Below are 23176 nucleotides of genomic sequence, written 5' to 3'. Positions count from 1 at the left end.
GGGATTCTGTGCTTAGTGGGATTGGTGGGATTCTGCAGCCTAACTCTGGGGCAAACTCAGGGATTGGTGGGGTATTAAGCCCTGGTCCTGGAATAAAGTCAGGGACAGGGTTATTTTTCCTTGGTCCTTTTTGTAATGGTCTGTCCTGTCCCTTTAAAAGACAAGCCCCATCCACTCCCTCCGAGGCCAGTGGATCTTCCTTCCACTTCAAGCCTGAGTTCCTTTTTTTCACATATCTCTCCTGAAGAGGTAGCTGCTGTGGCTCCTCCCCACTCCCTCCTCCTTTTTCTTCTTCTTCTTCTTCTTCTTCTTCTTCTTCTTCTTCTTCTTCTTCTTCTTCTTCTTCTTCTTCTCTCTCTCTCTCTCTCTCTGTTTCTCTCTCTGTTTTTTCTCTCTCTGTTTCTCTCTCTCTATTTCTCTCTCTGTTTCTCTCTCTATATTTTTTCTCTCTCTCCGTTTCTCTGTTTCTCTCTCTTTCCCCCTTCTCCCCATCCCCCTTTCCCTTTTCCCTCCATAACCTACTAAAAATAAATATTCATCCTCACTCTGCATGACATATGGTTGTAAGAGACACCAAACATCTCCATACCACAAACAACAGACAGGAATAAAGAGACCAGCTACTCCAGGATGTAACCAGCACCCAGCTTTCTCAGGTTCCCCCACGCCGGAAGATGACATCCACAAATAAGCAGGAAGCAGTCTTGAGAATCCGTTGTCCCAGTTCCTTTAAACTGTTGTGCCTAATCTCTTGCTTTTTTATTATAAAAAAGAGATGGGAATGTAATGGTCTGTTCTGTCCCTTTAAGAGACAAGCCCCACCTACTTCTTCTGAGGCAAGTGGATCTTCCTTCCGCTTCCAGCCTGAGTTCCTTTTTTCCCATCTCTATCTTGAAGAGGTAGCTGCTGCTGTGGCTCCTCTCTTCTCCCCCATCTCCTCCTCTGTTTTTCTTTCTCTCTCTTTCTGCCTCTCCTCTTCCCCCTTCTTCTTCCTTCTCCCCTTTCCTCATCCCTTCTATAACCCACTAAATAAATATCCAACCTCACTCTGCATGGTGTGCTTATCCATCTCTGTCTCTCACCTGCTGTGTGAGTCTCTGCTAGGGACCCACCACCCTCATGGTCTGCTGGTCACTCAGGGAACTGCAGCATTTTATCTAAACCATAACACTTTTCACCCTATACATAGGGACTGAAACTGGACACAATAATTCTGGGAAGGAAAAGTACATTATTTTAAGGGGAATCTTGTTTCCTAAGGGTGGTTCCTTAGCCAGGGGCATGATTAGCTGTGTTGGATTAACACTTGGGCCTATCTCTACCTAGAGGTAGATGCATTTCTCCTCCTCCACTTTTACAAAATAACTCCTTCAAAGTTATCAGTGCAGCCTTGGGGATGGACAAGCTACCTGTGGCCACACTTGCCTGCCTAGACAGCCATCAGCCATGAGGGTGGAGCCTCGGGAGCCCTTTCCCCAACTGTGTTGATTTACTACCACCTAGTTTGATTCTTTGTCCAATGTAAACAATTATTTGAATTGTTTCAAATAATTTGAAATTATTTGACATAAAATTGAAAATATTTGAATAAAAATAAAACTTTTAGCTGGGTGGTGGTGACGTGCTTAATCCCAGCACTTGGGAGGCAGAGGCAGGCAGATCACTGTGAGTTCAAGGCCAGTCTGATCTACAGATGAGTTCCAGGACAGCCAGGACTACATAGAGAAACTCTGTCTCAAAAAACCAAAAAGAAAACAAAAACAAAACAACAACATCAAAATGCCCCCAAATCATCTATAATAGGCCATATTGTGCTGTTTAGGAAAGAATGGCCCCATCCAAACCAAAACACTGAGAAAGAAAGCATTTAAAGAAGGATGAAGGGAAAAAAGTCACTCATCCTTAAGAAAGCATTTACTTCCTTTGAACCAGAAGTGTTCTACCAGTGAAGATTTTTAAAGAGCTGTTGATTTGGAAGTGTCTCTGGGATGCTTCCAAAAGGGACCTTTCATGGTGCCATGGGAGTGGGTTGGGGAAGTTTTCTTTTTTCACTACCTATGAGATCCCTACACCTCGGTTCAGCAACAACCTTCTTGGTGAGATCTTGCTATAGCTGACGGATTATGGAGACCTCAAATATGTTCTCCCAGAAAAAGCTGTCTCTGTTAGGACAATTTCAAAAAATTATATTTATGATAATCCAATTCAGGCATCAAAAAATTGAGGTTTATTGGGGTGCCAGTCCCCTGAACCTCTCAGGACCCAGAAGGAATGCTACACCAGGCAAAACCTAACTAAATGGGATCTGAGAGTGAAAGGAATGAATCAGCTGACACAAGTCTTCTCATCATGTCACATTTATTCCTCCAATGTTCTCCCCAACACTTTCTCTATGTCCTCCCCAGCACTCTCTCAGTGTTCTCCCCATGAGACCTTGTTTCTAAAGCAAAACACAAGAGCTGAGGATAAAGCACCATCTGTAGAGGCTCTCTGTCTGCTTCCTGACTGTGGATGTAATGTGAGAGGCCACCTTCAGTTCCCACTTCCAAGGCAGACTCTACCGTTCAACCTCCTCAAGTCACTGTGGTCTCAGCAACAGGAAATAACCAACGCACCACATCACTGTGTTGAACACGGGGTTTCCAATGTTTCTGAATGTTTGGTGACTGAGGACAATACCTCATGTTATCTCTCGGGTGTAAAGAAATGCCAACATTAGAACCTCAGCTCTCATCCTAAAGGTAATGAGAGATGGTTTATCTGGAGTCATTTAGAGTGAGCATGGCCTGGGGACTCAAATTTAGGTTACTCCAAAATTCCATGTTCCAATGTGGAAGCCATTTCACAGGGATTATGTGGTTTGACAGAACAAAGAAAGTCATAAGTGAAGGCAACTTTATGATACATTTGTGTGTGCACCAGAGAGGAAAGTACATCGAGATGTGGGGAGTGGTATTCTATCGGCTCAAGAGGTGATCTAATGACATCCTTAGAGCTCTCTGTTTGGAGAAGCTAATGTTTTGCTAAGTGAATAGCTTCAAGAGGGTTTTTATTTATTATCCTGAGGTGCTACTTTTGATAGAGTGACAGCTGGGTGGTGGTGGCACACACCTTTAATCCCAGCATATAGGAGCCAGAGGCAGGAGGATCTCCAGAGTTTCAAGACAGCCTGGTCTACAGAATGAATTCCAAGACAGCCAAGGATAGACAAAGTAAAGTAATTAGCCTCTGGACCTATCAAATTCAAACCTCTAAACAGTATTGAAATTCTGCTTAGTCCATCTATCTCTTCAGACACAGCACAGACTCCTTCCAGGAGCGTTGTTGTTGTTGTTGTTGCCGTTGTTCACAGCCAGACAGCTTCTTTTCAGACATTTTTGTTCACACAAACTAAGTGAACTATTTTGTTCAAAGTACAAAAAAAATTAAACCACGCATGGGGAATTATACCTGGACTACCAGAACACAGGAGGCAGAGGCAGGAGGATTCTCACGAGTTCAGTGCCAGCTTTGATAATATAGCAAGCACTTCTAATAGCCACATGCTGCGAACACACACATAGGAACTCACACACACATACACATAGGAACACACACATACAAAATGCAATAAAAAATAATAAAAGAATTTTGAAGACAATGTCAAGCATGGACTCATGCCTGGGAGATGGAGGTAGAGGGATCAAAGGTTCCAGGTCATTTTGGGGTACATAGTAAATTTGAGACCAGCCTGAGCTACATAAGACCCTGCACTATTTTGGGGAGAATAAAGGGGACATTTGTTGGCAGAGCCTGCTCATTTCTTTCTGGCTGCCCAGGCCCAAAATAATAATACAGAAACTATATTAATTGCAATAGTGTTTGACCAATAGCTTAAGTGTACTCTGGCATCTTAAATTAACCCACTTCTATTATTCTGTGTATTACCACGAGGCTTGTGGTTTACCAGCAAGATTATGGGGCACTTCTTTATCCTTAAGCAGCTAAATGGTGTGTCTCTGACTCTGCTTGAAATCCTGTCTTATTCTCTTCTACCCTGTCGTAGGCCAAAGCAGCTTTATTCATTAACCAATAAAAGGAAAACATGTACTGTAACAGGAGGGGCTGCTTGTTTCGGTTTTTGTCCTGCCCAATTCCCACAGTCATCAAGTCCCAAAAAAATCACACAGAGGTCTCCATAAGATTATAAACTGATTGGTCCATTAACTCAGGCTTCTTATTAGCTCTTATCACTTATATTAACCCATTATTCTTATCTATGTTAGCCACATGGCTCAGTACTTTTTCAACTGGGCAGGTCACATCTTGTTTCTTCTGTGATCTGGGCAGGATAGCAGAGGAATGGGCTTCCTCCTTCCCAGAATACTCCCGTGTTCATCACCCTGCCTCTGCTTCCTGTCTGGTTGACTCACTTATACTTCCTGCCTGGCCAATCAGCATTTATTTAAAACATGATTGACTGAATACAGACGATTCTCCCTAACCAATATACAGGACTTTCCACACCATTTCCCCATTTCTTTTCAAATAAAAAGGAAGGTTTTTAATTTAACATAGTAAGATTACATACAACAAAACAGGTATCATGAGGCTCATGGTTTATCAGCAAGGTTCCTGGGCACATCTGTTTCCTTGGGCAGCTGCATGGTATCTCTCTGACTATGCCTCCTTTTTTCTTTTATTTGTTTAGAATTCTCACCTTACTCTATTCTGCTCTGCCTTAGGAAAAAGCAGCTTTACTCATTAACCAGTAAAAGCAACACATATAGAAAAGGACTTCCCATACCAGGCATTGATCTTTTTCCAGGATTCAAGGTTGGATCAGGGAGTCTATCTTCCACCTTCTCAGTTTTTGGACATGACCTGCTCTTCCTCCCCTGTGAGCACCCAGGTCTGTCTGTTCCGGGTTCTCCCTTAACAGCCTTCTCTCACCCGGTGTGTGCTTATGCTGTTGGGATAAGAAAGCATTGCTGAATCCAAAGCTGTGGAAATGTATTAAAATGTTTTCATTTCCTTTTTAGACAGGGTCTCATGGAGCTCATTTTCTTCTTAACATATGTCTGAGGATGACCTTGAACTTCTGATCCTCCTGCCTTCACCCGCATATGGGATTACCATGTGTGCCAACATGCCTGGCGTGCCCTCCAAGTGCTAACCGGGTCCAGCCCTGCTTAGCTGATGGGTTCAGGCTGTAGGTCATAGTCCAGGATGCCTGAAGTATGATACAGGTAGAGAGTAAAGCTCCCAGCTTGTAGAAGAGATAAGTACCAAGCAGTCACCTGATCTGCTTATTATATATTTCTCATTCTATATAGGAATAATGCAGAAGGTAAACCTAGGCCACCAGGCAACACAGTCAGCTCTCTGCCTGTGAAATGTCAGTTATTGACATGACAGAAAACTAACTTCTAACTGTCACCCTCAGCAGTTTAAGCTTTTAGGGATCAAGACTCAGGACAAACCGGGATTTGTGGTTTTGACACTGAAAAGAATTTCAGGAGTGGCCTAGATGTCAAGATTATTTCAATAGGCTTGAGGGTGAGTAGATGTCTGCAGTGAAAGCAGTCGCCTGAGGCCCTGCTGCCAGTGCCACCAGCTGAGCCCACCACCCTGCTGGTCTGATCCTCTGCAAGCCTGAGTCTTACACTGAGACTTGGCATTGATGTGGGAGGAGCCATGAGCAAAGAACTCCAAAGCTATGCTGGCTTCTGGTCAACTGTGATTGGTGCATGGCTCCGTGACCTCACAAGGAACCATTGTGATGAATGAGAGAGACCCACCTATATTAGGCACCCCCTGGGCCTAGACCTTGTTCTTAGGCTGCAGTGAAACCCTTGGTTGGCTGCAGAGGAACCACTGATTGACTCAATACTGTGATTTTTATAGATTTTGATTTTTATTGTGCATCTTTGGAAGTGAACATCTGTGATCACCACTGACCTGAACATCGTGAGTGTGCTTGCTAGTGGGGGCGGGTTTGTGTCTGAATTTTGACTGACTTGGTTTAGATTTAGTTTGTGCCTGCTTCAGTTTATTTCCTCATCAACCATTTTCTGTTATTCTCTACACATTCATCTTTGACATTTCATACACTGGTTTATTTCTTTACCTAACTTTTGTTAAGTTAGCTGTAAAAGATAAGGGATTTGGTCGTGCACTCGGAGCATACCCACCTGCCTTGTTACTTTCCCCGCCATTTCCCTGTGGTTATAAATCCCCTTACCATGTTAAGACTTTTCTCCTGCCCACCATGCCACTCATTAAACAGAACACACTCTGGAAAGTATGAGGGTCGACAGTTTCCTGGTGGCCTGGCAGTGTCACAGACAGGCCATCATCCTTTCAGTGTTAAAAACTATGAGTTTAAGTGAAAGGAACTGAGTGTCCTGAGGGTGGAGAGGAAGAGGGCTGCAGTAGTTGGAGTCATCAGAGAATTTGAGGGTCTGAGGGAAAAGGACCTTGAAGAAGCCTGTGTTCACTATCTAGTCCATAGCCTGTCTCTAACCCAGGCTAGCCCAAAGCCACCTGAGTCCACTCTTGTTGGTACTGCTGCTGTTATTAAAGTCCAAATGTCCTCAAGGTTTGTGTGGGAGAGGTTTCACACCTCCTCAATTCTCTGGATTTCTGGTCTCTAACTGGGGGTGCTGTTCTGAACATTGTAATGCCCCATGGTGGTGGAACCCAGCAGGGGGAATTGAGTCATTAGAGGCAACAGGACATGACAAAGTCATGTAAGCAGCTGCTTCAGACCCATCTTCCCAAGTCCCCAGACATGGATTCCCTGTCCTCTGAGAGTCTGAGCCATAGCACAACCTATGGAGCAAATGTTGCTGCTTCTCAGGGAATTGGTCATGGCAGTGAGACAACCATGCAGTCCTGGGAGACAGAAGGTGAAGTGGGTTTTTTTTGGTTCATTTCCAGCATGACCTCACTCACTGGAGCCATTATGAGGAGTTGCAGACTCGGCCCACATGAGGCCCTGGCTGGGGTTGGGGCTTCTTGCTCTGCAGAGAAACTGTATGTAGCTTGGTTAGCTGAAGAGTTGTTGAACTAATGCATTGATTCACATAAACCTTGCTATTACTGATCTACGAAAACTGATGCTGTTCATTTGCTTTGACATCAAAACAGTGAGTTTGCTTCCCAGTTTTCTGGTTTTGATTTCTGTCGCTGAGGTGGTTCTTGACTTAATTTGTGCTTTTCATTCAGTTTCTCTTTACTAGTCCTGTATATCTATTCTTTAGCATGATTCCTTGACATTCTTTAAATTTAATACTTCTGGTTTTCAAAGTTTATTAGTATGGACAAGCTTTAAAGTCATCTCTTCCATCCCCATGTGAAGGTTTATCACATCTACCTGTGCCATCTTTTATCTCACAGATCCTTTGGAGCACTTAAATGCTCATCTACCCTGGTAACTATCTTCCACACTTGCTATGTTGCACCCCAACACCCGGCAAAAAAAACCCAAAAACATGTCATGTGTACCATGAGGTACACTCCATTTCATCACAGCATCCCAGTGTCGGGGAGGGCTAGCATCCTTTAGATGACCGTCTATATGAGTTTTAGATAAAGGAACTGAAGGTGCGAAGTGTGGAGACAATGTCTGTAGTCATCAGAATACTTAGAGAACTTTAGCATCCTAGTGCAAAGGGCATTGGGGAAAACAATAGGTTCATTCTCTAACTAGTCCATATCCGTGTCCCTAGCAAAGGTCAGCATAGAGTTGCTGAGTCTGTCCACCTTGTTACTATATCACTTGTTACCTTGTTACTGTGATACCTGATTACTATGTTCTTAAAGTCAAAGTGTCCTGCTCAGGTTTGATAGGGAGGTACTCACACCTTCTCATGTGTCTGAATGCCTGGGATCTAGCAGGAGGTGCAGTTTGATGCAGTTTGGGGAAGTCATAAAAGCCCAGGGCATCAGGAGGAATTGAGTGACTGGATACACCAGGGACCAGCCAAAGTCATGTACCCAACTGCTTTAGATCTATCTTCCCAAGTCCCCAGCTCCTCATCTGCCATCCCTCCCTGTCCCCTGAGAGCCTGAGAGAGGGTTACCCTTTGTCATTTAAGCTGTATTTTGTTGGGGATTTGCTCACAGCCTTGACAAAAGTTATGTAGTCCCTGGAGCAGGGTAGAGAATCATCTTTTGGTCTTTTTGCTGTTACTGGTCCATTCCTTACTGTGACATCACAAAAGGCCTTTGTGAGAAGTTATCAAAATCTCTTCTTATAAAGCCCTGCCGCAGACTGCGGTTTGTCTTGATGCTGCAGAGAAACTCTTGTTGGATAGAGAGCAGCCAGACTTCTATACTTGACCTCATAAACTGGAATCTCCTAATCTCTTGAACCTTGACATTGGGAGATTTCCTCTTTGTTGGCTGGATTATGTGTTCAGTTGTTCTTTTTGATAAATACACGCAGTGCTTTTTGTTGAGGCACAGATTTCTGCTTATGTGTTCATTTTGCTTAATTGTTCCATTTAAATATTTTTTGCCACATTTTACTTTGGTTTCATTTTTTTCTTATTTTAAACCTTATCTGTATGAAATAAGGAATACTTCTATAGATGTATACAATGACCTGGGATCCTTTTCATCTGCTCTGTGACATTACAGCTGCCCCTGGTGTGTGCCCCAAAGTCCCCCATTTCAACTAAGGTTTGAGCTACTTATCCACAGCTCTATTCACCATTTCTCTGGAACTGGGAGGAGGGTTTTGCAGTGTGAACCTCATGTCTATTTCTTCTTCAGAGAATAACAATACTTGATGGACCTCTTCACTTGATCTCCTTACATGCTTGTTAGTTTCCCCATAGAATTGTCCTAGGATTCCCTGTTAAACTCTCTGTGAATAGGAAACATCCTAGCTGTCATGGATTGTTTGAATTTGTGTGAAGAAGCAAGGAATCTGATAACAGATGTACAAGTGGATATTGGTCAAGGACACTGGAGTACACTTAATCCTCTGTGTGTGTGTTTGTGTGTGTGTGTGTGTGTGTGTGTGTGTGTGTGTGTGTTGTGGTTGTTGTTGTTATGGGTTCAGCCTCAGGGTTATTCTGGCTTTCAAGACTATATTTGCAATGACCTTTCTTCGTCTCTTTTTGATGCTTCCCGGGGAGCACTGGTCTCCATTGTCAGGAAAGACCCATCATGCACTCTGTTGGTCCTGGGATGTCCTTGCTAACAGAAGTTCTGTTTCTCTTTCCATCTCATCCCTAAATTGATCACATTGTTTTATAACATCTGGAATTGATCCTCATGCCCGGGGTGGATTAGCTGGAAGGCAACAAGTGCTATGTAGGTTTAATAACATCTTATCAATGTTAGTGTCTCTTATATGATTCAAGAAATCTCTTGCTTTCAGGAGTATCAACTCTCTAGAGTCAGTTCACATCACACACACACAGGGCTCCCTAGGTCCTACTTGTCCTTCCTTCATACTTTATGTCTTGTCTCACATTTCAAGAGTTTGAATCTTCTCTCTGGGTGATGCAGGTCAAGGGTTTGTCAGACTTCATCCTTTCAAATCACCAGATCCTTGTTTCTTTGGTCTCTGATTCAAACTCTAAGAGACCACTTATTTCGTCTCTGCTCTTTCTTATGCTTTCTCATAATTGCTTTGGGGTTTGGGTTGACATTTATTCTCTTTTTAACCTCTGACCCTAAGATGTGTCATTAGGAGGGTTGAGGTAGCTAATTTATTGATGACTTTCATGATTTAGACATTTGGAGCAATAACTTCTCTACTAGACCGCTTTTGTCTTTTTCCTTCTAGGATCTTGTGGTGGTCCCATCCCCCACCTTAAGGGTGGGGGTCATGGAGGAGGAAAGTGGAATACTGTGGCATAAGAGCTGGCCGGTTTTGCAGGCCTCAAAGATTTATTCTGAGGAGATGGAGAGTACTAACTCGAATGAAACTGATCTTGACAGTGAGTCAGAGGAGGACTACTTCTCCTGCATGGAGGATTTAGACATGGAGGATGACAGCGGAGAGGCTGAGGTGCAGGAGAAGGGCAGCATCACCATCCATCGTGATCCCCCAAGTCACACTGAAGACCCTGAGGTCATGAAGGGCACTGGCCTCAGCAGGGAGAATGAGGGTACCATAGGTGATGGCCCAAGAGAGGGCATAAAAATTGATGTAACAGATTGTGATCCCTTGAGCCAGAGTGAAGTCCCTGAGGTGACCGAGGGCACTGGCCCCGGCAGGGATATTGAGAACACCACTGGCCATGGCCCAAGCCGGGACATAGATATTAATGTAACCTATTGTGATCCCCTGAGCCACAGGGAAGACCCTGACATCACCAGGGGCACTAGTCCCGGCAGGGATACTGAGAACACCCTAGGCCATGGCCCAAGCAAAGACATAGAAACGGATATAACATATTGTGATCCCCTGAGCCACAGGGAAGACCCTGAGGTGACTGAGGGCACTGGCCCCAGCAGGGATATTGAGAACACCACTGGCCATGGCCCAAGCCGGGACATAGATATTAATGTAACCTATTGTGATCCCCTGAGCCACAGGGAAGACCCTGACATCACCAGGGGCACTGGTCCCGGCAGGGATACTGAGAACACCCTAGGCCATGGCCCAAGCAAAGACATAGAAATGGATATAACCTATTGTGATCCCCTGAGCCACAGGGAAGACCCTGAGGTGACTGAGGGCACTGGTCCCAGCAGGGATATTGAGAACACCACTGGCCATGGCCCAAGCAAAGACATAGAAATGGATATAACCTATCGTGATCCCCTGAGCCATAGTGAAGACCCCGACGTCACCAGGGGCACTGGCCTCAGCAGGGAGAATGAGGGCACCATAGGTGATGGCCCAAGCCAGGGCACAGAGAATGATGTAACATTTGGTGGTCCTGTGCCCCCATGTCTATATCCCAAAGTCATCATTATCCCTGGCCCCCCCTGGGAGAGTGAGGAGTCCCTGCACCCTCTCCTGAGCCAGAGGGAGGAATATGAAGAATCCGTGGGCACCCCGCCTAGCCCAAATGTGGACCGTGAAGACAACTTGCATGCTGAAAACCAGAACCCTGACAGAAAGAAGAGATGGCGCCTTAAAGGGGTGAGGAGGCAAATCCGTCGTCTGTGCTGCTGTTTCTTCTGTTGCCTCCTCACCCCAACGGAAGGAGCCCCAACCCCCAGGTGAGGGACAGGGAGAGGTGGGAAATGGAGTCCCAGTGAGACCGGGTAGACAAGCCCAGTGATTTCTTGTGTATTTGATCTTGGCTTTTGCCAAGGATATGCTGCACCAGTTATAGGACATGAACCCTAATATCTGTGACCCTAGAAGGAGCTTTCCCACTCTACCCCTTTATATGGATTTGGGGGAAGTTGAGCCTGAAGCAGACAAGCAGAGGATGCAACCAGGGGCAGCGGAGGGAAGGAGAGGGGTTTGGGCTTTGGGAAGGGAGATCAGGTTAGGCAAGAGGAATCATATAGAGAGCTGTGGGACAACAGGCTAGCCCAGTGGTGAGTCCTGCCTGTGTCAGAGTCACTAACAGAGTCCTTTGCTTGTGTCTCCTTTCAAGGTCTGAAGAACAGGCCTGGGGCCATGGTTCGTAAACCATGGCTGCTGTTCGGCCTGGTGTGGCCTACCAGCCACAAGAGGGGGCCAGGCCGGAACAGAACATTTGAGAGCCATATACCTGAAGTCATCACGCCTTGTGACACAAGGCTAGCTCTCTATCCCTCCTCTCCCTGCAGTGGGAGCTGTTAGCTCCCGCAAGGTAAGCTCATACTTGTCCCAGCACTATGGCTGGACACAGAAGTCAGACACACGGCCACCCTGTTTTAAAAAGCCAGCCGTCCGACTTCTGCAATCCACGTTATGCAACTTCATGTTCCACACGATATGGGGTCTTCATCAAATCATCCCATAATTTTTGAAGATCCTTATTGATAAACAGCTGTAAAGAACTCCATGTACAGGGCAGAGAGGAGGAGAGGGGTCTGTGGGACAAGGCAAGAGAGAAGAAAATCAGTAAGACAGTGAGGGGGACAGGGCATGACGCTGGGGAAGGGGAGGGGTCTGCCCATAGGAAATTCCAGTTCCAGTCAGGCAGCAGAGAAAAAAAGAGATGAGCAGGTAGGGCAGGAACAGGGACCTTGGGTGGGCTGATCGGGAGAAACTCCCTGGAGAAGAGATATATGGGGTGCAGGGCATGGGTGCCCAGGAGCAGAAGACCATGCCTCCCTAGGGGGTTCAAGCCAACCCCTTCCCAGGAGCCTCCTCTTCATGCTCTATCCAACCACAGGCTGATCTGGTAGCGTCTGCGTCCTTTTCTTCACAGCCTCCTGCCACCAGGGTCCATGCTGCCCTTCCCATGTTCCAGAAGTTTAGAAACTGTGGTAGTATATTTATCCTAGTGAATGATTCTTTCCCACTGATTGACTAAAATTACAGGACTTTTTTGGGTACTGTGAAAAGGTAACTAGGACTTGAGAGGACTGTGGAACATCACTGCTGGACAAGGCCTGCGTCCTTGGCCGGCTTTGTGTCCAGTGATGACATCCAGGGTCTAGATTGGGGAAAACAGTCACTGTCATGGAGCTACAAGGTATCAGCCAGTGTTATTGTGTACATTCTTGCTGAGTGAGGTGTCTGCAGAATTCTCATGGTCACCATGCAGATTGTGAACAGCTCTGTGTCAGCGAGAGCTTCCCAGCTGACAGGGAATCCAGGGTTCTTGTCTGAGGGGATTATTTGAATCAGTGGTTCTCAATATTCCTAATGCTGCAACCTTAATACAGTTCCTTATGTTGTGGAGACCCCCAAAAAAACAGTTACCTTTGCTCCTGTTTCTGATCTTAGGTGAGCCTGTGAAAGGCTCATTCAATCCCTAAAGAGGTTGAGACCCACAGATTGAGAAGCGCTGAAGTGATGAATTAGTTTGAGTTCTCTGAATGTCTCTGTGTGGAAGATGAGTTTCTGAAGCCTGATCTTAACGGAATCCACCAATGAATCGGGCTTTCTTATGTCTGCTGAGAATGCTGGCATTGGTTTTTCTGAATGTGGGTGTTGCATCAGCTTAGCAAACAGCAGTCTACTTCCTCAGCCACCGCTGAGCACAGCTTGCACACACAGTCTCTGTGGCAGCCTACAGTGCCGAACTCTAGTGTTGATGGAGCAGTGGGTCAGCAGGTCATCTTGAGGAGGGCTTGACACTTGTCTCCCTGTGTCATGAATCATTTGCCAGATACCCTAGGCCCTTTGAGATAAGACCTTGGTGCAGACAGATACCTATTCTAGCATTCACTTACTGAATTTGCCCATTCTGCTGTCAAAGCACTGTGGCCAAGGTCACTTAAGCGAGAAAGCATGTTATTTAGGGGTCCACAGTTGCAGAGGGGGACAGGACATGACCACCCTGATGGGAATCTAGCAATAGGCAGACAGTCATGGCATTGGAGCTGGAGGTGATAGCTGACACTGATTCTCAAGCGACACACACACACATACACACACACACACACACACACAGAGAGAGAGAGAGAGAGAGAGAGAGAGAGAGAGAGAGAGAGGAGAGAGAGGAGAGAGAGGAGAGAGGAGAGAATGGATGGGTTTGGCTGTAGAATCCCTAAAGCTCTGTGACCCCTACTGACACTTCCTCCTTCCAGGCCATACCTCCTGTTCCATATCCAAACATGTTCATCCATGGGGGCCATTCTCATTCAACCTAAGCCACATATTAACCAGGATGGGGAGAGGAAACACTCTTGGGTGGCATCGCCCTGAGTTCTGACTGTCGCTGTCCCCACTTTTCAGCTCTCCTTGCTCTCTCAGAGAGCAGAAGACACCACTGTCTCTCTTGAAAGTTGCAAACCTGCACTTCCATACAGATGTCTGGAAGACAGAAGAGACGCTTGCACTCCAGTTTTATCCATAATGAAGATTCTTTTATGGAGTCCCTCACCTAGAGGAACCTTGTTTGGCTCTTTGCACCCAGTTGGATTTTGGAACCACCTCACACGGTCAGAATGGGCTAGATAGTCTCAGAAAAAGAACAAACAACAGGCACACCCCTCAATCCTCATTGGGAGACACAACATACAAAACCAGCAGTGTTCTGCCTTATGTGACAACGGAAGTCTGACCACAGTGGCAGCCCGTCAACCAACCCATGCCACAGCCTCTCTGCCAACTTGCTGAAAAAGGTGGGGCATTCAGCGTTAGTGTCTTCCAGCCCCTGACTATCAGACACAGTAGTCAATGTGAACATAAGTCCTGGAATAGCGTAGGGCACCATGGAGTTTAGGGAGTGCCCTGTCAATCAGCTCCTGGTGTTGGGAAAGCCATCTAATCAAGCAAAGGATGATCTTCACAGCTTTCTCATGAGCCTTTGGAAAGCAGGGGGAATAGCAAACTCTGTGTGACTCTGACATCATGATCTGTCTCCTGTCGTGGTGAAGCTGAATGGGGGGCAGGTGGGCAGGTGGCCAGAGAATTCAGGCTGAGCACCATGGAAGGTTAGAATGGGACACACATGTCTGGTCAGCTCTCCCCAAGCAACGACTGTCTAGCCAGGGACAATGTGAAAGAAATCTGTCCCTGACAGACAAGGTTACAGAATCCATTAGGGACACCATCCAATAAAGCCAGGGCACTTCCTTTCAAAGACTTGAAGGCACCAGCCTCATCTGCCCTTCGGTCTTCCCTCAGGAAAGCATATGGTGGCTTCTCTGCCCCATTCAGACAGCAAATCCACACCGCTCATTTTCACACAAGTCAAGAAACCTTTTTGTTGTTGTTGTTGTTGTTTTTGCTTTTTAGCCAAACTTCCTGATCCCCAGGCTGCTCACCATGGCAGGAAATGGATAATAGCCTTTGGTCTTCCTTAGCTTGCAGGCACTTGTGAACACATCCAACCACAAGCTTTTCTTGCTTTCCATACAGAGCTCTAACAGGGGATTGACCACCACACAGGGTCAATTATTCATTTGTTCCGTTGACAACATTAGGGCTCCTGAGAGATATCATGAGATGAGAACATAGCCATCAAATTGCCCTCCTAGTGACAGGAATAACTCACTCCCCCAAGTGCTCGCTCTTCAAACGTGAGGGCGTGGGCTTAGAACCAGTTGCCACATAAAAGCCTTAAAGGCCAGTGGGAGCGCATCATCCTACTTCTATGGAGGTGGAAGGGAGAAGTCCCCTTTTCATCCTTGTACAGGTGATCTAGAGTTACTGACAAGTCACAGGTTCAAGGAGAGTGTCTCAGGAAGCAAGTATGACACTTGAGACCACTCCTGCTCACACGGGAGTGGACACAGGCAGTGCTCCAGAAGACACATATGAACACACACACAAAAGATGGGAGGCATGAAGAAAATAGAAACATGGGTGAAGACTTCATCTTTCATAAATGATTGTTCTTATGTGTGGGATCGATTTCTCAACCTGCGATAACTGTGATTTTGTCCACAGCATTCTAGCGAAAGGTTTCAACTTCATTTTTGTCTCCTCAGATAAGTCTGCTGAAAATCACGGGTCACTTGAACCTATGAAGACCAGCGGGGTAACCTGTTGTAAGCTGCCTCTGTGGGACGGCAACAGAATGGCATCCTTAGCTTGTGTGGAAGCCTTTCCCACTGCGACCTTTTCGCTTTACTTGGCACATGAGAACTATGTTCCACTCTGAGTTGAAAGAACATTTCAAGGCCTGACATAGACATTCCTCTGTTTATTATTTCATTATTCAATAAATAAATTCCTCTGTTTATTATTTACTTTATTCAACGCTGACTTGATTTTTATCCTGACCTGTGGGGCAATATTATACAGGCCCTACATTGTATGGCAGCCAGACTTACAGGCCAGCTCATACCTGGCCACACGGAAGGTGGTCACATGACTTCCAGACAGGAAGTCGCCATCCTAAAAAGATTACAATATGCTAATATTGTTCTGATTCTTTCTTTGCCATTATGGAGATCACCTGGGAAGTGTTAACCCAGGCTACCTGACAGAGCAACCGTACTTGTAGCAACTCGTGTGTCAGGATACCTATGCCTTACTGGTAACTGTTTCTGACACCCACAGACATGTCAAGTCTACAGCATGGCCACAGAGACACCCAATGCTGTTTGTTTTGTTTTGTTGTTGTTGTTGTAGTTGTTGTTATTATTGTGGATGTTGTTGTTTAAAGGGAGACAGTATTTCTCTGTACCTTTAGGAACTTGCTCTGTAGAGCAGGCTGGCCTGCCTCTGCCTCCCGAGTACTGGATTAAAGGCATGTGCCACCACCACTCCGCAACCTGATGCTTTGATTGCATTGACATGAGCAGTCCAGGAAGGAGCTAGGAAGGCCTTCTGGGCTCGGGGTCACATGGTCACAGGGTTCTCATTTGTGGGAACAAAACAAACATTTTCTGTGATGGGCAAATGAAAAGGAGACATCAAGGGATGTAGAGCTGCCAACCACAGAGGAAAATGTTTATAGGTCAATTCAACTAAAAGAGGCAGAGAACGCGCCTCAATTCAGATGTCCCTGCTCAGCTGTCCAGCCATCAGCAAATGTCTGCCTTAGGAAATTCAGAGGCACAAAATGACATCAGAACAACTAGGGAAAACATGAAAACCAAAGCTAAGGAAGCATACTCAAGAGGCAGAGGCAGGAGGATCTCTGTGAGTTCAAGATCAGCCATGTTCACAGAGCTGTTCCAGGACATCAGAGCTGTTACATAGAGAACCCTTTTCTTGAAGAATCAAAATCCCCCTCCCCCGAAAAAAACAAAGGAATCTTGAGTCTGTACACTGCTTGGTAGGCAAGCATGAGGCCTGACTTCCATGTCCCTGTATGACAAACAGGAATGGTGACATGTGCTTGGAATCCCACCACCGGCAAGGCAGCCATCTGCTGATTACTGGGTCTCGCTGTCAAGTGACCCTGCATCGAAAAAAAAAAAGTGTGTCTGAGGAACAAACACTGAGGTTCCCCTTTGGCTTCCACATGCACATACACCAAATGAATGTATGTGTACACACAGACACAAGTGCATCTGTATATGTGTGAGAAGAAACAGACACACACACACAGAGAAAGAGAGAGAGAGAGAGAGAATCAAAAGATCAATTAAACTTTTGTGGACTGATTGGTGTGTCTCAACCTATTTTGATTTTTGATTCTTTGAGACAGGGTTAGCGGCTCATTCTGCAGTTCAGTGAAGGCCCTACGTATCTCTAATGGTGACCTCAAACATCTACTTGTTCTCTCTACTGCCAAGTACTGACATTACAGGTATTGGCCTCCCTCTGCATCTGTCCAGTGCTACAAATCTGTATCAGATACTGTAGCATGCTGGAGCAACCTTTCTAAGGTGATCCTGAAACCATTTTACAAATTTCATGGAGGGGTTGGAAACAGAGGTTTCTCTGGACTGTACCATCCAGCAGCAGCTTTGAAATAATCCCTCATATTGTTATATTGAGTACAGAATTTTGGCCTATAGTTCAAGCTTATTACTAAATATCTCTTACATTTAAATTAACCTGTTTCTATTAATCTATGTATCGCCATGTGGCTGTGGCTTTACCGGTTCCCTGTTGTCTTGTTTCTCAGGCAGCTGGCTCTTGTCTTACGACTCCGCCTTTTTTTCTCTCTGTACCTCTGTTTGGCTTCCCCAAACCTGCACCCTTATTCTCCCCTGCTGCAGGCCAAATCAGCTTTATTATCAAACAATAAAAAGAGTACATATTCACAGTGTGCAGAAGGGCTATTCCACAGAAAGACCTGGCGTCTGGAAGTGGAAGGAGAATCTCCTCTGGACTTAGAATTAGTGTGGATGCTCTCAACTCATGTTGTGTAGCTTGGGTCCCTCTTAGCAGATATTCACACTGAGAAAGGTGTCAGAAACTAAAGAAATGGTATCACAGGATGAGAAGTATCAATAGACACCATGATCACCTTCAGTTCCCAAAGCTCAAAGAGACTAGGGACAGAGCCAGTGAGAGCCTCAGAAGAGACAGTCCCTGGTAGAAATGAGGCTAGGAGATGGGCTGACTCTACACAGCCAAACCTCTAGGACCTGATGACGGTTCTGACCAACAGGCAGAAAACTGCTTAGTGTTCTCCATCTTGGGTCATCATCTCTGTCAGGGCAGAGACGAAAGTCTCATCGACACAGATGAACAGACACCACATAACCTCTGTCCTGGGGAATGGGATATGAGCTTCCACCTTCTGAGGAACATTCAGCTCGTGAGAGCCACAGAGAGTGACAATCATGGCGAACATAGGGACTAAGAAAGCGGAACTAGGGATTGTGTTGGGGGGATTCCTCGGTTGGCAGAGTACTTGTCAGACAACAATGGGACCTACATTTGTGTCCCAGCACCCGCATATAAAGTCGGCAGCACTAGCACACAGTGGTGATCCCTACTCTTGAGAGCCTCAGGATGGAGTCTAGGAGAAGCGATGAGCTCCAGAACTGGTGGGAGACAGTTTCTCTAAATTTACACTGGAAGGCCAGCAAGAACAGAACCATGAGTTGAATTCTGGATCCAAGAACAACTACATAGAAATTAACACATAGATAACACACACATGCACACACACACCCCAAATCATGTTTGGAAAGTTTTCAGCAACTTGTCAAGATGAATCTGTGAGTGCAGCAGCCAGTTGAGCATGGATTCCATGTTCCCAGTCGTCACAAGTTTGTCTGCTTGAGTCAGAATCTTTTTTATCTGACTAGAGTTTAGGATCCATGCACTATGAAACATCTAACTAAATCATAAAACAGATCTGTACACAGTCAACCAGAAGGAACCAGAAACAATGCACTTCTACATTGTAACTCACATGACCTACGCTAACCAGGAAATTCTCAGCAAACACAAAGCAACAGGTATCATCTCAGTGGCAACCGAATGAGTCTGGTCCCCTTCCTAGGAGGCCTGTTGTGTCACAATGGTGTGGTGTCCTGCCAAGCCTGGGGCAGGTGAGGCACATACATTACTGGCTGTCATGAAGAATTCTCCATCATCGCCTAACAATGACAAGGTATCCTCATGTAGACATGTTGATCCAGTAACTCCCCTAGCCTCAGCATGGAAAGAGCAATTCTGCATGTGGAATAAACGGAGTCCTGTGTCCATTTTCTCTGAGCCAGACTCAGGAAGGGTCCACTACTCGTCCTTAGTCCTGTGTTCCCAGGACCCTGAGAGCACTGAGAGGAGAGGGCAGGAATCTCCTACAGCCTACACACCATGGACAGATTGATTCCAGATTAAACAGAGCCTTGTTAAACTATGGCCTAATAAATTGAACATATCTGTGCATACAGGGGCCATATCTCACATAACACGATTTTTACTAAACATCCATCCCAGGCCCCCTGGGGCTGTCCCTGGAGTCCTGAACTTGGCTGGCTCAGTCCTGCAAATGACAGCACCTACGTTGTGGATCCTTACAGCGAGCTCCTCGTGCACAATCATAGCATGTCGGAGGTCATGACATCATCTGCACAGACTCTGTGCTGTGTTTCACCCTTGTCCTCAGTGTCTCTCTAAATCCTCCCCACAGACTAGGGACCAACTGCAGCTTCCCATCAGCATCTTCAGAGGAAGGCTCAGGACACTCCTACTCCCTCATCAGAAAACCCTTGTGCTAAGACCAGTATTAGTGATTTTGCAGTGCTTGTGTGAGTGTGTGTATGTGTGTGAGAGAAAGAATGTGTGTGTTTGAGTGAGTGTGTGTGTGAGAGAGAGAGAGTGTGTGCATGTTTCAGGAAAACAGACAGTTCCGCAGGTCATCCAAGCATGCAAAGGGTTTCCTGTGATATTCGAAGATAAAATAGGAAGGGGAGCCCAGTGCTGGTGGCACATGTCTTTAATCCTAGCACTGTGGAGGCAGAGGCAGTGCATTTGAGACCAACCTGGTGTGCAAAGCAAGTTCCAGGACAGCCAGTACTGTTACTCAGAGAAACCCTGTCTCCAAAACCAAAAAGAAAAAAAGAATAAAAGAACAGGAATGGGAAAAGTAAAAGCTGTGCCTTATTTTTCTGGTTGGAGTTGGAGATCAGGAAGCAGGAAGCCTTGGCCTTGACGTTCTGTAGAATCTGCCATGTGGAGGGAGGACTTCCTAGGAAGGGTAAGTCCATTATCTCATTAATGGGATGATTATCTTCCAGTGAGTTATCAAATGAATCTGCTTTCCTGAGGGGAGGCATTCTGGGGAGGGCATTGATGGGCTCAATTACATTAACACCAAAGGGAGGAGACATAATAATATGTAAGGATCTAATATTTAAGGCAGATCACACTTCATGATTTCAGCCTGAAGAAGAACTCAGCTTCCATTCTTTGGACAGGAGGAAGTAGCTTTGGATTCACAGATCTCACCAAAGCCAAATACCTCTACCTTGTCACATGGTACTTTACATCTCAAGCGGACAATTGTGATGCTGCCTTTGCTACTGGGCCCAGTGAAGCCAGAGCTGACCTGCAATGCCACTGATGAGGAAAGGGGTCCTCATCAAAACCTCCAAGCCTCCCAGTGACTGCCTGGCTACGTTAGCAGGAGGGGCACTGGCATGTCTTAGCGCTAAGCTATAAGCCTCTCTCTACCTGTCACTCTGCTGATCTTCCTGCAGATGTCACAGTCCTGTCTGCATGCAGGGACAGATGCAGGTCAGGTGCTAGGCTTTAGAGCAGAGATCAGGTGACATGATCAGTTAGACCAAATGTAAGGCAACAATAGAAGAACCTATACAAACCCTGGGCTTAGGAGGAGGGAATGGTTTCCTCTCAGTGGAACTGAGCCACTCCCCCACCTTGTCTACTTCATCTGGATCTTGCCTTGCCCTGGAACTTTCCGTCTCTGCAGCTGTAACTTGTGATTCTCCCCCTCCTTAAAACTCCTGCAATTCTAGGGTTGCACACAGTGTGTCCAAGGATGACTTTGAAGAACAGGACAGGTCAAGCCTGGGCCTCCAGCTCCTCTCCTTGAGGAGCTCAGAGGACATTTCCTGGAACACAACTGGGCCAGGAGCTGAATTCCTCTCCCCATTGCCACTGGATCCACATGAGCGGTCCTGTTTGGGAAAACAGTAGTAATTTTCCTGGTGTTGAATTGTCTTATTGAATTATGATGCTTATTCTTGGTTCTGAACTAGACTACATCTGGCATTAACTAAAACCTAAAAACGGAGGCACAAATGTGAGGGATTCCTGCTTCATTTGAAGTGGGAAGATGCTTGAGATAAGAAGACACACTTTCAATCCAGATCTTCAATCCTGATCTAATCTGGGCCACACCTTCCTCTGGACGCCTACAAAAGGGCACGGACAAAGGAAGATTTTCTTCTTTGCCTTCCTGCTCTCTCACCTTGTTAGCAAGTTCATCCCTTCATGGCATTAGGGCCACTTCTTCAGGATTCCCGCGTATACTAAAGACCAGGTGAGACGTCCAGGCTTGTGGACTGAGCAGCTACAGGATCCCTGGACTTTACATTCAAAGACATCAATTATTAGATTAACTGAACCACAGCTTGTAAGTCATTCAAATCCCCATACATCATACATATATTTAGTGTGTGTGAGAGAATGTTTGTGTGTGCTTGCACACGCGCAGAGAGAAGAGAGAGAGAGAGAGAGAGAGAGAGAGAGAGAGAGAGATTCATTCTATAAGTTCTGTTACTGTGAAGAACCCTGACTAATGCAGATATTGGCACCAGAAGTGGTTCCAGAGCAGCAGAAGGATAAGGGTGACTCTCTCAAGTATCTGGAATAGGCTTTCCCATTTGCCAACAGCTACAGCTAATGAAGCCTCTCCTGGGAGCTCAGAGAGAACTGAGAGCCCATGGTGAGGACACTTTACAAACTTTTGGAGAAGAATGCCATCCATTATCCCGATTCACCAATTGTGAGCAGGAATGCATTTGGTGGTTCTGTTTAGGAAACTTTGGACAGTTTGTGCAAGATAAGGAAAGTGATGATGCTGGTCATGTGCTCTCAGCATCTCTGGTACATTAACAAAGGATAGGAATGAGCTTTAGGAAGTTAACCAAGGTCTAGCTTCTCAGCACATGTTAAGGACAACAATGAATTTAGTGATATGATTAATAGGCTCCAGTATAAAAGCAAACTGTATAAAAGTTTCTAAGTGTGCCCCGGAAGACAATCTTTCCAGCAGCCATTGACCTCAAGCTACAGAAAATCAAAGAGCAGCCCACAGGAAAAGTTTAGCTGAACTATAGCAAATACTCAAGTCCCAGCCTCAGAGATGTCTGCAGTTAGGCAAGGGCGTTAATTGGTAAAGTATGGGATCCTAGGACTTGAGATGGGGATGTGTGGGAGGACTCTATTAGGGCTGAGAGCTGTGAACTCTCAGACTCTCAAGGGTTAATCTCACCTGGGGGATAATCACTCCACCCTCATTCCCCTCTTGAAATGTTATCATTGTCACTTGTGATTGAGGAAGTTCATTCTTCATTGTCTTCTAAACCAGCTGTGAAGGAAATGTCAGGCACCACATACTGAGGCCCCTCAGGGCCACCAATAGATGTCTCTAGACCTATAACCTGACTTAAGGCACAGTAGGCTGGTAAGGGGAGGTAGAAAGTGTAGTTCATGACACTGGACCCATGATCATGGAATCCACTGGTCTCACAATGTTCTCCGCTATCCTGCAGGAGCTGACCTGATGAAAGATAGAATGGTCTTTTGAAGACATAGTTCCAGTGTCAATTAGATGGCAGCAGCATGGAGGGCAGGGACAGGGTTCTCTAGAAGGTGCTATATGCTTTGAGCCAGCATCCAGTATATGGTACAGTTTCACCCATAGCCAGGATCCATGGCTCCAGGAGTCAAGGCAGGATTGAAGAGGCAATATGTAGAATCATTATACCCTAGTGACTCCCTAGGAAAATTTTTACTTCCTATTCCCACAACCTTAAGTTTTGCTGGCCTGAAAGTGTTGGTATCATACTGGGGAGCACTCCTGCCAGGAGCCACATCAAACCTTCAATTGAGCTGGAAGCCCAGAATACCCCCTGGCCGCTATGGACTTCTACTGACCTTAAAACAACAGACTACTACCAGTTTTCTGGCCAGAAATGTGGGAACAGATGTCATTAACAGCCTGGTGACCTTTGGGCTACCTATGTGGCCGAGACTACACCAGATCCTCACCCAAACCCTCATATA

At 45.9% G+C, this 23176-nt stretch overlaps 1 protein-coding gene across 2 annotated transcripts; it reads left to right on the top strand.

Moving 5' to 3' along the window:
* The first annotated feature begins 5831 nt into the window (after positions 1-5831).
* LOC148118396 (uncharacterized) lies at positions 5832-15761 on the top strand. Of its 2 annotated transcripts, XR_015735967.1 has the most exons (5): positions 5832-5949; positions 9785-11172; positions 11559-11756; positions 13796-14184; positions 15496-15761. XR_015735967.1 is itself a non-coding variant. In XM_087900347.1 (3 exons), exons 2-3 carry the CDS (start codon positions 9827-9829, stop codon positions 11590-11592), a joined length of 1380 nt encoding a protein of 459 aa, XP_087756473.1. In that variant the 5' UTR covers positions 5832-5949; positions 9785-9826; the 3' UTR covers positions 11593-13553. The 2 variants fall into 2 exon arrangements, 1 of the variants encoding a protein (XP_087756473.1); XM_087900347.1 differs by lacking the exons at positions 13796-14184; positions 15496-15761 and having other exon boundaries at positions 11559-13553.
* Positions 15762-23176: the final 7415 nt, after the last annotated feature.

Source organism: Myodes glareolus, chromosome 22 (assembly GCF_982192425.1).
Source record: "Myodes glareolus chromosome 22, mMyoGla1.1, whole genome shotgun sequence".
Lineage (NCBI taxonomy): Eukaryota > Metazoa > Chordata > Mammalia > Rodentia > Cricetidae > Myodes > Myodes glareolus.
Note: the sequence above shows the minus strand (reverse complement) of the source record. Positions and strands in the feature narration are given on the sequence as shown.

What these genes read in the sequence shown, in the direction of transcription:
- LOC148118396 (XM_087900347.1), top strand. Translation starts at nt 9,827, where the DNA reads ATGGAGGAGGAAAGTGGAATACTGTGGCATAAGAGCTGGCCGGTTTTG. An exon ending in GAAGGAGCCCCAACCCCCAG is followed by an intron (nt 11,173 to 11,558) that starts GTGAGGGACAGG and finishes TCTCCTTTCAAG; the next exon opens with GTCTGAAGAACAGGCCTGGG.